Source organism: Macaca mulatta, chromosome 4 (genome assembly GCF_049350105.2).
Source record: "Macaca mulatta isolate MMU2019108-1 chromosome 4, T2T-MMU8v2.0, whole genome shotgun sequence".
NCBI classification, from domain to species: Eukaryota; Metazoa; Chordata; class Mammalia; order Primates; family Cercopithecidae; genus Macaca; species Macaca mulatta.
The window spans coordinates 147,181,922-147,195,267 of NC_133409.1; the positions used below are offsets into that span (position 1 = coordinate 147,181,922).

Sequence of the window (13,346 nt, forward strand, 5' to 3'; positions counted from 1 at the left end):
ACCTATAACTTTCTTCATCTCTCTCACCCCTACTTACCAGTTCCTTTCTATCTTGTTTCTAGTTCCTTTCTAAATTTACTTTTTGAGATTACCTTTAAATAATCTCCAAATTAGACAAAATTATTCTTTTTTTCTCAAAGAGAATCATTTTATAATTTTTAGAAACATGTTTCCCCATAACATAATTTTAAATGTGTACTAATGGACCAAAATATATTTAATCTTTCTATAAAATTTAAGAAGCAGGAACACAGATATTTATGTTCAGTCATTTGTTTCAGTTTTTTATCTTATTTGAAAATGACCCAGACATTTAATGAACATCTATCATTTCATTGAGCATAATTTTAAATTTCCAATTAGCCAGGTGTGGTGGCACACACCTGTAGTCCCAGCTATTTTAGGGCAGCTGAGGCAGGAGGATTGCTTGAGCCCAGGAGTTTGTGAACAGCCTGGCTACATAGTAAGATGCCACATTAAATAAAAAATAAAAATAAATACACTTTAAAAAATTTCAAATTACATGAAAAGTTTATTTATAAATGTTTATCCTCTTTATATTTACATGATATATTTATTTTTAACAGTTTACCTAGATTACTTGTGAAAACTGAGATATTAGACAAAGCTTGTCATCATTTCAAGTTATTTCTCTGTTAACATTTTTATAGCCTCTGAATATCAAGTGTTCACCTAAGAAATTTAAAGTTAAATATATGGGTATTTTGTTGATAACACAGGAGATACAGCTGATTTTATGAAACCAACAATATTAAATTAGCCTTATTTACCAAAGGGTTACACAAAGGTTATTCTGTTTTAAAAATGAATTTATAGTTTAATATCTAACAGATACCAGCATGCAGCTAAAAATGCATACCGACAGTTTTGAAGACATTTCTATTTTTATGTTACTAATAATTTAAAAACCAGCTTATTTATTAAAGATTTACTTCTAAAAGGCATGAGGGTTAATTACTATATATTTTCTATGAGTGCTCATTTATCTAAGCCAATCTGAATGGAATTCCCTAAGGGATTGCTGGCTGATTATGTCAGATTTTACCATGTAGACACAACATATTACATAATACATGTACATATGCATAAACATACCAGATGCTTACATATGCACACAAATCTTACAGCTTTCATTTTAAAATTTTAGTTATGAGAGAGTAATACAAACTCACCAGTCTATAAAAGATGGTTGGATCCAACTTCTACTTCTGACAAAATGGGACCTGTTCACATGGCTAAATTTTGCTCCAACAACTAATCCAGTGAAAGCTGTGGACCAAAATTTTCATAAACAGTTTAACTTTTTAAAATCTCTTTCATCCTTTTCCTTTTTTCTGTTTCAATGAGTTTGGGGTAACTCTTCAATGTTTACATTTTAACTAAGACCAACTGAATTGTATAAGAAAAACAAAGTCTCCAAGTGGCCTTGAATTAGTAGAAAATGTATCTTTTGTTTGCTGGTCTGGTTTACTTGAATAGTCAGTGGATGGGCAAGCATTTTGGCTGTGTGTGTGTGTGTGTGTGTGTGTGTGTGTGTGTGTGTTTTGTTTTTTTCTGGCGCCTTGTGTCAGACTAAGCAATTTTTATGCTGGACAGAGAAATATTATTGCTCTGAGCTCATGATTTTCACCTGTTTGGTCTAGAAGCCCAGCTTTTTTTTTTTTTTTTTTTTTTCTTTTGAGACGAAGTCTGGCTCTGTCACCCAGTCTGGAGTGCAGTGGTACGATCTCGGCTCACTGTAACCTCTGCCTCCTGGGTTCAAGCGATTCTCCCGCCTCAGCTTCTCAAGTAGCTGGGATTACAGGTGCCTGCCACCATGCCTGGTTAATTTCTATATTTTTAGTAGAGATGGGGTTTCATCATGTTGGCCAGGTTGGTCTCGAACTCCTGACCTCAAGTGATCTGTCTGCCTCGGCCTCCCAAAGTGCTGGAATTACAGGTGTGAGTCACCAAACCTGGCCCTGAGAACCTAACTTTTATAAACATTTACCTAGTTCTTTTTCTTTTAGACTATTAATCCTTCAATTAACTGTTCTATCACCTTAAGTGGTTGTTAGACAAACCTAAATTTACATTTACAAAAGGTATCTAGGTTGTTGGCTGCTATGAAGCTGTTGTAATTTGTAAAGCCATTAATTTGAAAGACCTTTAGGACCCCCCCCCACAAAAAAAAAAAAAATCTTGGCTGGAATGCCATTAGGAGAGAGTGTTATCTCAACACCAGGAGAAAAGTTAGCAGATTCAAAGTAGAGATCTTAGAAGGATCCATATGTTAACATTGTAGTTGGAGGGTTTGTGTGCTTTTTTTCTTTTTTAGAGAGTTTGACTAATGACTGAATTTTCCTTCAAGTAATTTGCCCATCATTTAAAAAACATGCATAAGCATAGGCCATATTATATAGCTGGCTGGAGTCTCAGAAAACCTGGCGTGCCTTAGCGTTTGTGAGTCCCATTCCATTTCTTATTAATCTCTCAAGAGCAAAGATAATCCTATAAATCCACCAGAGAATGTCAGGAGTCTGGACTGGTATTTTAGATCATGGCAACTGCCCTCATGGCTTTTAATTAGTCATCCACTAGTGTCTGCCATTTGGAATGTTTATTTTTGCTCTTGGAGGATTTCCAGAAATCAGCAAAGGAAAAGGGCCAAGTCACTTACAGACACGCATAACCGAACCAAAATGAGACCAAAATTAGTGTTCACAATACTTTTAACCCAGCTGTGCAGATTAAACGCACTCTTAAATTAGGCAGGCAGGAAGAACCAAAAGTAAATTCTCCAGAAAAGACTTGCCTCACAGATAGGATATAAATTCTCTAGAAACCAGAGCACTCAAACCAGAAGGGCACTTGTCCTCATCCCAGAAAGGACTTTCCAGAAAAGACAAAAAGGCTTTTATCATCCCAGGAGGATGTGATGTCCTTTATTAAAGGCAGACTTGTAACTGAAACAAACCCTCTATAAAGTGAAAAACAATTCACCAAAGGGAGGGAGTCTGAGAATCCTACAGGAGATTCACCCGGCTGGAAAAGGCAACTCATGAAGATGGAGAGCACAAAGGGCTCAGTCAGTATACACTCAGTTTCAGGGGCCTCTGATTCTTCTGAAGTGAGCTTGCCTCATCCCACTTCTGACACCATTTATGTCAACCTCAATAACAAACGGAGTGAGGCCCTCTAAAACAAAATGATATTTATTTGGTAATAAGGTATTGCAATGGGAATACATGTGTGATAGTAAACCATGTGCATATTCAGGGATTTGAAGGAAGACAAAGGTTTTCAAAGGAAAAATGAGGATTACATAATTGTTTTGAGATAATTATCCTTGGCTACAAGGATCAATAACAACAGTGGTGCCAGTTTGGGGTTGGACAGTCAGTTGCTAAGCAGATGTCCTTGCAGAAGTGTTTTTTTGGCATAAGGTTGTGACGGTCTTCATGCTAGGTTCTGGTTTTCACAAGGTTGTGGTCTTTTGGAATAGTTTTTGTTACCAGACATTTATGCATGAGAATGAACTCTCCAGTTCTTCTTCTTCTTTTTTTTTTTTTTGTAAACACAAGTGACTTTTTTTTGTTGTTATTTGTTGTTGCTTTCTTTTCTTTTCTTTTCTCTTTTCTCTTCTCTTTTGTCTTCTCTTCTTCTTCTCTTCTCTTCTCTTTCTTTTGTGACAGTCTCCCTCTGTCACCCAGGCTGGAGTGCAGTGGCAAAATCTTGGCTCACTGCAACCTCCACCTCCTGAGTTCAAGCAATTATCCTGCCTCAGGCTCCTGAGTAGCTGGGATTATAGGCACGCACCACCATGTCTGGCTCATTTTTCAGGGTTTTATCATGTTGGCCAGGCTGGTCTCAAACTCCTGGCCTCATGTGATCCACCTGCCTCAGCCTCCCAAAGTGCTGGGATTACAGGTGTGAGTCACCATGCTTGGCCAGAAATGACTTTTTTTTTTTCCATGAAAGAATTTAATAGGGAGTTGATTTTGTTGTAGAATCATATCTTCCTGTTCTGTGACACATTAGAAACGTAAACTTTAGGGCTTTTTCATCTCCACAGCATAGAGGTCTGATCGCTTCTGTCTAAAAACGGGGATTTGCTGGCGTATTTCAACCAGCTTCTTCAGGTCTATGTCTGAATACACGATTGCTTCTTCTGTGCCAGCTTTGGCTAGGACCTCCCCCTAAGGGTTCACCATGGTGCTGTGTCCCCAGGCAACGTAGGAGGCTTTGTCATCCCGGGCAGGAGAGGCTGTGGCCACATACACCTGATTATCAACAGCCCGGCTTCGCTGAAGCAACTCCCAGTGGGCTGGTCCAGTGGTCAGATTAAAAGCTCCTGGATATACCAACAGCTGGCAGCCTCTCTGTGCTAGATTTATGCAAGCTCTGCAAACCGCGTGTCGTAGCAGATGCCCAGACCCACTCTGCAGTAAGGAGTATCAAATGTGGAGAAACTATCACCCGGACTCAACGTTTTAGATTCTTGAAATGTAATTTTTCCAGGAACATCAATGTCAACAGATGGATCTTTCTGTACTTTGCTAGTAAAGTTCCATCAGGCCCAAACACAGCACAGGTGTTATATAATTTCCCAGCATCCTCTGCAGGGATAGAGCCTCCAATGAGATATATGCTGCATTCCTTTGCTACTTCAGAAAGCTTCTGTGTGGATTCACCAGGAATTTTCTCTGCATATTCAGGAAAATATTTCGTTCCATATGGAGAATTAAAGCATTCCGGCAAAGCGTTGCTGCCTCCTGGATAAAGCTACAAGCTCGAGTGACGTTATCTGATTTGATGGAAGAAATTTGAAGCTGGATGAGAGCCAAGTGGAAAGTGGCCATGGCTCTTCAGACAAGCACCACCTCCAGAAATGACTTTTAATTCTAACCACTTTCACAGAGTTTATCTGGTTTGGGATTTGCTCGGCTTCTTGAATCTGAAGGTTTATATTTATGTTTGTTGCCAAATTTTGGAAGTTCTCAGGCATTATTTTTTTGAGTGCTTTTTTTTTTTTTTTTGAGATGGGGGTCTCACTCTGTTGCCCAGGCTGGAGTGCGGTGGGGTGATCACAGGTCATTGCAGCCTCAACCTCCTTGGCTCAAGCAATTCTGCCACCTCAGCCTCCAGAGTAGTTGGGACTACAGGCACACACCACTACACCCAGCTAATTTTAAAGTTTTTTGTAGAGTCAGGGTCCCACTATGTTGCCCAGGCTGGTCTTGAGCTCCTGGACTCAATCTATTCTCCCACTACAGCCTTCCAAAGAGTTGGGATTACAGACATGAGCCACCGTACCCAGCCTCGAGTATTTTCTTAGCCTCCCTCTTTTTCCTTCTTGTTTGTTGACACAAATCTTAGATCTTTTGTTATGGTCACACAGACCCCTGAGACGCTGTTCATTTTTTTTTGTCTATTTTCTCTCTGTTGTTCTGATTGGGTAATGTCTGTTGTTTTGTTTCCCAGTTTATGGTGCACCTTTCCTTTCCCATCCACTCCACTCTTTTTTTTTTTTTTTTTTTTTGAACTCTGAACTTTTTATTGGCCTCCTGCTCCCCAAAGGGTGGCTCCTGCTGGCTTAATGCCTCAGAACTTTGGTGTCATTGGTCTCAGACACCACTTTGCCATCCACTATCCGGTGGGTGGTGGTCTTTTGGATGGTTTGCATGGAGTTGCTGCTGTCCAAGGCATCACCAAGATTGAATTCCTCGCCATCTTCCAGCAGGCGGCGGTAGGTGGCGATCTCAGCTTCCAGCTTGACCTTGATGTTCAACAGGGCCTCATACTCCTGGGCCTGGCGCTGTCCCTCTGCCCGGGTCTGTGCCATCTCTGACTCCAGGTGCAGCAGGATCCCATTGAGCTGCTCCATCTGCAGGGCATAGTGGGCCTCCACCTCCCTCAGGTTGTTCTCCAAGCTGGCCTTCAGATTTCTCATGGAGTCCAGGTCGATCTCCAAGGACTGGACTGTATGTCTCCGTTCTGTGAGCATCATCTCAGCAGCTCCAACTTTGGCAGACTGCGTGGTGACTGCTGTGGTGCTCTCCTCAATCTGCTGAGACCAGTACTTGTCTAGCTCCTCTCGGTTCTTCCGAGCCAGCTTGTCATATTGGGCCCGGATGTCTGCCATGATCTTGGCGAGGTCCTGAGATTTGGGGGCATCTACCTCCACGGTCAACCCAGAGCTGGCAATCTGGGCGTGTAGGCCTTTTACTTCCTCTTCGTGGTTCTTCTTCATGAAGAGCAGCTCCTCCTTGAGAGCCTCGATCTCTGTCTCCAGCTGCAGTCAAGTGACATTGGTGTCATCAATGACCTTGCGGAGCCCATGGATGTCGTTCTCCACAGACTGGCGCATGGCCAGCTCTGTCTCATACTTGACTCTAAAGTCATCAGCAGCAAGACGGGCATTGTCAATCTGCAGAACGATGCGGGCATTGTCCACAGTATTTGCGAAGATCTGAGCCCTCAGGTCCTCGATGATCTTGAAGTAATGGCTCCAGTCTCTGACCTGGGGTCCCTTCTTCTCCAAGTGCTCCCGGATTTTGCTCTCCAGCCTCCGGTTCTCGGTCTCCAGGCTCCTCACTCTGTCCAGGTAAGAGGCCAGGCGGTCGTTCAGGCTTTGCATGGTCTCCTTCTCGTTCTGGATGCCTCCCATTCCTGCCAGACCCCCGGCCATCCCTGAGGCCAGGCCCCCGGACCCCATGCCGCCCCGGAAGCTGGTGGAGCGGGACACGGAGATCCGGGAACCAGAACTCCCGGCGCCTGCATAGACACTGGCCGCACTGCTGACCGGCCGGGCGCTGTAGCTGGGCGCCTGGACAGAGCCCAGGGACCGGTAGTTGGTAGAGAAGGTGGAGCGAGTGGTGAAGCTCATGCTGTATGGGAGGAAGGCGAGACGACAGGACTCAGGCTTTGCCGACCTCCACTCCACTCTTAAGCCCATCTGCTGAGCTTTGTGGTTATTGTATTTTTTTTAGTTCTAAAATTTCCAGTAGGTTCTTTATATCTTTTATTTCTTTGCTCAGACTTTCGACTTTTTCATTTTCTACAAGTGTGTTTATAATTGTTTGTTGAAACATTCTTATCATGGCTGCTTTACAAATATTTTTCAGATAATTCTAATATCTGTGCCATCTTGGTGTTGATATCTTTTTTTTTTTTTTTTTTTTTTTTTAAGATGAAGTGTCGCTCTGTTGCCCAGGCTGGAGTGCAGTGGTGCAGTCTCAGGTCCCTGCAACCTCCGCTTCCCAGGCTCAAGCCCTTCTCCTGCCTCAGGCTTCCGAGTAGCTGGGACTACAGGTGTGTGCCACTATATCCGGCTAAGTGTTGGTATCTATTGATTATTGCCTTTTAAATTCAGATTGAGGTTTTTCTGGATCTTGGTATGACAAGTGATTTTCTATTGAAACTTGGACATTTCTATTTCTCATTCTTGTTTAAACCTTCTCTTTTAGCTGACTTTGACACCACTCTAGCAAGGGAAGAGGAAATAGCATATTGCTGCCAGGTTGGGGGTCAAAGCCCAGTTTCCCCCCCTGCCTCCACTGATACCTGAGGTGGGAGGCTGCTTGTTACTGCTGGGATGCCATGGGACTCCCAGCTGCCCCTGTGGTTTCCACTGACTCCCCAGGCGGGAGCAGCCGCACAATCCCTGGGTGCTGGTGAGCGTTCTGCCTCCTCACCAGGCCCCTCTGACACCACGCGTGAGGTTGTTGGGCACCTCATTATAGCTGTGTGAGGGTCGAGGTCTTGGCCTCTGCTGATCTGGGCGGGGCCTCATTTTTGCTGTGGTGTTCGGCTGGAGTAGAGCAGTTATTTATTGTCTGAATTTTCTGTCTTGCTAAGCTGCCCCTTTCCTAGTCCTCTGGTTGGAAAGAACAGGTTTTTGTGCCCACGGGTGTTTCCACTGGGGGTTTTAATTGTACTTAGTGGGAAGAACAGGGAAAAGAGCATCTACTGATCTTCCGAGACACAGGCGTTAGTTTACTTTTGGTAGCTGTTGTCAAGGTGTCCATGTTACATGTGGTGCACACGTTGCTTTCCATTGTTTCTTTTTCTTAAGGGTGCATTTTGCTATGCAGAAATGTTTGGTTTTTAGAGACTCAAATATATTAATCCTTTTTAAAAAATGGATTCAGGGTTTTATAACATGTTTGGAAAGGCCTTTCTCAAACCAAGCTTATATATTTAAAAAAAAAAAAACCTCCCATTTTCTTCTAGCTTTAAGGTTTTATTTTATTTTATTTTTTTACATTTAAATATGTGAGCCATCTGGAATTTATTCTGGCATAAGTTGGAACAGGAATCTCCCTGCACTCCCTCCCTCTTGGCTACCCAATTGTCCCAGCTCCATTTACTGAGTAATAAATATTTTACGGTGTTAGGAAAATTCTGTTTGGTAAATGGTTGTTTATAATAGCGTTCCTAACAGCTGAGTCCTGAAAAAAGTGGTCTCAAAGTCCTGGAGGCCGCACGGAGGAAGGCAGGGGTCAGCCTTGAGCTTTCCTCGTTGTTAGTTGATGACAGTGGGTGCAGTGTGAGCCCCAGGCTGAACTGCAGGACACACTAGATGGTCAGCCTGTCCCTATCTGTGGGACTTGGATACCCTCTGGGTTCAGGAAGCCAGGGGTGGCCATGGCTGACTAGAGGGTGTTTTGAGCTGCCTTGGAAAGTGCTCCAGCTTGAAAGTTCTTCCTCCTCTATGGCCTGGTCATTGCTGAGGGTTGATCTATCCCAATTTTCAGTAGTAATAGCCCAGCTGCCTAGGAGCCTGAGCATCTGTGAATGGGAGGCTCATGACGACGTGGAGGAGTATGACAGAAATGAGCCCTTGGAGGAGGAGAAAGGAGTGAGTGGAAGAGGCCGGGGATTCTGCCTCCCACAGAGGCAGGCAGAACGTGTAAGGTGGCCCCAGAAGGGATGATGAGAGCAGCGGTATGTCCTGGTGCCCTGATGACACTAGTTATGACCCGACCTTTCTCTTCTGGCTGTCAGGTTTCTTCTGCTTAGGAAAGAGCACCATAGCCAGGGAGCCAAGGGATGTGGGGATGAAGAACCCCTCTGGAATGTGAGGCCTTCCCCGACCGGGCCTCAGTGGACTTTCCCAATTCAATGCAGTGTGGCCTACAAAGCTCTAACTGGGAGTAACAACCTGGGATTTGGCGCTCTCTCTGCCATTTGCTGACAGGCTGGCTAGAAGAAAATCATTTTCCTAGTCTGGACCTTGTTTTCTTTACAAATAAAACTGGGTATTGAACTAGATAAGTGATTTTCTTTTTTAAGGCCCTTTTAAGAAATGGAAGAGTCCACAGAAACTCAGGAATAAAAGCGTTCAGTGTTAGGCAGCTGGGGTTGAAGCAGGCCTAGGAATAGGGGCTCTGGCAGCTGGAGCCACTGGACCAGATGGGGCTTAAGGTCCCTCCCGCTGGCCCTGGGACCTGCTTTATGAATAGAGGTGACAACACCTGTCTGGAAAGGAGGGGGGCTAATGAGATGGTTGCCTGGAAAGCTAGCAGAGCTGGAACATAGGTGCTCCATCAATGAAGGGGCTGCTATGACCGCTTGTACCTTCCCAAATTCTCCCCTCTAAATACAGCTCAGTCCTTCCTCTCCCTGCCACCAGCCCTCAGGGAACACTTTGCCCTCTGCATCCCAACCACAGCACGGCTTCGGGCTGGTAGCTAGTTGTTTATGTCTAAAACTTAACCACTGCAATCCAAGCAAGTTCCTGAAAGGAGACCAATTTCTTTCACAGCTCTAGATCCCCCAGGCTGCCCGGGAGGCAGATGTTCGACTCATGTCTGTGGGTGGACAAGCCCAGACCAGGATGCAGAAGAGATGCAGCTGCAGCAGTATCAGGATGTGGCCCTGGCTTGGTGTTCACAGCACGATGCTCCTAAGGAGGGGAGGTGAATCATGGGGCCCTTGCACCTCACAGGGCAGCTGTAACAGTTAGAGAGTGCGAGACAGAAAGCCAAACAGCGTAGGACGCGACTCACCGACCCTGAGCCTGCATCTCGCCTGTGCCCACGCCTCTGCCAGAAAACCATCAAGACGCTTTCCAATTCAAAGACTCAGAATTAAGGCTGCGTTCATGTCGCTTCTCATTTATTAATTCAGTCTAAGTTGTACAGTTATGAAAATAACAAAACCAAAGCTGGAAGCCCAGGAATATTTACACTCTCTTGGGTAGTGAGGTCAGTCTATGTTGTTGCACAGATTGGTTATGTTTGGTACCTCAAAATGTTTATAATTCAGACAAAATCAGACAGATTAACAATTTTATGTACAGTAAAACAAAAGGGGAAGTCATTCAAGTATCAAAATACAGAGACAAAGATTAAATAACATTTTTTATTACAGTTCAGTCCATTGCCACACCATGAGCAACAATACTTGTGAGCTGGCCTGGGTGTCTCACAGACAGCCCCCGTTCAGACTGGCTTTCTAATGTCTCTGCCTGCTGCCTGCTCCAACCTGAGCGTCTCGGGAACTCCCATTAGTGTCTGAAGCTGGAGGGCCCAGGAGGGACACGGAGCACTGCACACGCAGAGCCTGTCGGGAAGGTCTTATGCGCTGAGCAGCTGGTGGACAGGGAAGAAGAGGTGGACAAGAAGCCTGTGGCTGGAACAGGTACTGAGCCCATCTGAGGTCTCCCACCCTAATAGGCTCCTTCACAGTTCAGAAACGCAGCGACAGGGTCTGCCCCTGGTGTGACCTGCACTTGGAGAAGTGCAAAAGTAGGGGCCTTCCCACTTGAAGCCTGTCCTTAAAGTTACAATAACCCTTTCTAGGAAAGGGAGACTACCTGCCCCAGAGGAGAAGAAAAGAAAGGCCCAGTCATTTTCCTTTCTTGAATATTCAGAAATAAACCAATCTCTAAACAGAACCCAGGGCCACAGCAGACTAGCCAAGGCTTCCAATATGAAAATACCCTGAATAAATAAAGACGATATAGCAGCTTCAAGCAGAAGAAACACCTATGGATGATCTAAGCACAAAAGACAGCTTGAGGAGTGCATCGTAGTGTCTGCAGTTTCTTTCCGACCTGCCGCCCCCAACAGAGGCCCACTTAGACATGGCCTGGCCCCTCAGGAGGAAGACGGGCACCAGCATGTGCGCAGCAGCAGCGCAGTCTACTCTGGATGCTTTAGGGTTCCTGGTCAACTCTGGGAAGAAGAGGCCTAGTACTGTACAGCGTTAGCTCATGGGAATCCTCACAGGCCCTGAAAGGAGCAGGAAATGAAGTGAAACTGCAAGGTGTCGAGGTCTTCGTTTAGTACCAAGAAGTGGAGGGGGGCCCGCCTCTGCCGCAGAGGGAGCTGGGTCCCAGGCCCCAACCTGCTGGGCACTTAGCAGATGGAAACCCACAAGGCCTGGCCTCTAGCCAGCCAGAGACACAGCCCCACTTCTGATTTCTGGCCAACCACATGGGTTAAGAATGTGCCTAACAGTACTCCCTGCACATACACACCCACAAAGAATTTAAATTCACAGCCTTTGCGGGGAAAGAGGAGTGTTGCTGAAGCCTGGACTATTCATCCTGGGACCAGATTGACCTATGCCAGGAAAGCTCAGAGCCTGCTAAAGTGCCCACAGGAGGAACTGGGCACACAACTGAGCTGAGCCAACTTTGCCTCTCAAATCCACAGCAGTTTCCCCTGCATTTCTACTCTAGTTCAGAGGAAAGACTGCAACCCAAGTTACTTTTAAAAGCAAAGTGAGCAGTGGGAAAGCTTAAGAAGCAGAGGCGCACTAGGATGCCAGCCTGCCCCAAAGGCCACGCGGGGGAGCATTGATGATGCACTGTCACCTTATTTAGCCTTTTCCACACCAGGGGCCGGGGATGAGCCCAGCTGCCGAGAGTGTAACTGTCAAACCAATAATTCAGAGAAGCAAAATGAGCCCCAATCACACAGGCTGATTAGACAAATCACAAATCGGCAAGTAGCAACCTTAGCTGACCTACTCCAAACATTAACGCCCCAAAGCTGCATTTCCTGTTCTCTGACACAATGCAGGCAGTACAGCGCCGGCCAGCCCAGGGCAGTGCTCCGGTCACTGACGCGTAAGAGGCCAGGGAGAGGCCTGGCGCTCTGGTGCTGGCTAAGACTTCCCAGCACTAGAAACTGCACACTTATCTTCATTTGGCCACTGAACCTTCCCATCGGGAACCCCAGAAATGGACCGGAAACCTTTGAGTTGCTCAGGTGCCTCTAGGGCTGTGTTCTTACAAGAAGCCTGTGTCCAGCCCCTGAAGGGGACAGGAAATTGGGCAGTTCATAAAGAGCAGCAGCTGACATGGTCAGGTTTGAAAAGCAGACGCACCGTACTCACTTCTGCCCGAGCCTGCTCCGTTCCCCTCACCCACAGGCCACCACCTTCTCTTCAGACCTGCTGAGCTGCACCCAGGTCCCATCCTGAGGACAGAGGCTGTGCAGGCTGGCCTCTGAACCAACCTCAGCTCCCCTGTCCTCTGCCCCATGGCCATTTGTCTAAAGATTGGCAGTATGACCTAGAGGTTTGAGCCAAGTGTTAAAAGTTCACTTTATAAAAAGATTTTGTTTCTGTTAAAAACAATGTGTTCTGAACAAGTCACTTCTTGACCCTCTGGAATGCCAGTCCCATCTGCTAGCGGCCCGGAGTGCTTCCCCACAGCCAAGGCAGGGCTCGTTCTGCAAGACGTGGTGGTGGCAGGCCCAGGCCAAGTGGCCAAGAGGAGGTCCTGCAGGTGGAGGTGAGGCCTGGGTCTTCAAAGCTGCAGGTGAGGCGGCGGCGGTGATGGCAGTGGGAGCCTATGCCCCCACGTCTATGTTTCCGCAGCACAGTGTGGTTCCTCAGTGGCTCAGCTTGGCAGAAGCAAACAATGGGGGGAGGAAAGGGTTAACCAGTGGGGCCTGTGGACGGTGGAGGAAACGGAAAGGAAACACAGCAGGACAGAAGATCCCTCACAGCCTCCCCTGGGCACCCTCCACGCCTGCTTTGAGCACCCACAGCCCGCAGCCTCGGCCGCCTCTGGCTCAGCAACTCTGCTCAGGAAGGCACAAGGATGGGTGGGTGCGCAGGACCCACCCGGTTTATCGACTTGGGTTTGGACTGCCCTGGCCGACTGGCTTTCCTAGTGGACCCTGCTCTATGTGCACGGCTGCCTTCCTGTCTCCTGCCATCCAAACTGATCTGCCCACATTGGAGAACGGGGGCCTCTTCAAAGACTCAGCTCCACCATCCCAGCTGCTGAGCTGCTGTGAGGGAACGGCCTCTCCTCTCAGAGGAGTCAGGAGGCTGAGGGAGGTGTTCAGGGGCGCGCTGGACGGCGCTATCTGTGATCCCCC

General features: G+C 46.4%; 1 protein-coding gene, 1 long non-coding RNA gene and 2 pseudogenes across 11 annotated transcripts in view; 1 reads left to right on the forward strand and 3 right to left on the reverse strand.

The window, feature by feature from the left end:
• Positions 1 to 13,346, forward strand: part of LOC144340445 (uncharacterized) — a 41,665-nt gene that overhangs the window by 15,763 nt on the left and 12,556 nt on the right. The window contains exon 2 of the long non-coding RNA XR_013416553.1: positions 1,947 to 3,844. This is a non-coding gene — a long non-coding RNA (uncharacterized LOC144340445). The remainder of the gene's footprint in view (positions 1 to 1,946; positions 3,845 to 13,346) is intronic.
• On the reverse strand, positions 3,962 to 4,877 carry LOC718788 (omega-amidase NIT2 pseudogene; annotated as a pseudogene). Its single transcript, XR_013416491.1, has one exon. The product of XR_013416491.1 is annotated as an omega-amidase NIT2 pseudogene (transcript).
• Positions 5,582 to 6,952, reverse strand: LOC703915 (keratin, type I cytoskeletal 18 pseudogene; annotated as a pseudogene). The gene has a single exon (XR_011451.5). The product of XR_011451.5 is annotated as a keratin, type I cytoskeletal 18 pseudogene (transcript).
• The window catches only part of ANKS1A (ankyrin repeat and sterile alpha motif domain containing 1A), a 196,190-nt gene continuing 192,945 nt past the window's right edge, over positions 10,102 to 13,346 (reverse strand). For all 8 annotated transcript variants that reach the window (XM_078000111.1, XM_001111692.5, XM_078000108.1 and 5 more), the window contains one exon: positions 10,102 to 12,863. In XM_078000111.1, coding sequence (XP_077856237.1) covers positions 12,860 to 12,863 — 4 coding nt within the window. In that variant the 3' untranslated portion in view covers positions 10,102 to 12,859. The remainder of the gene's footprint in view (positions 12,864 to 13,346) is intronic.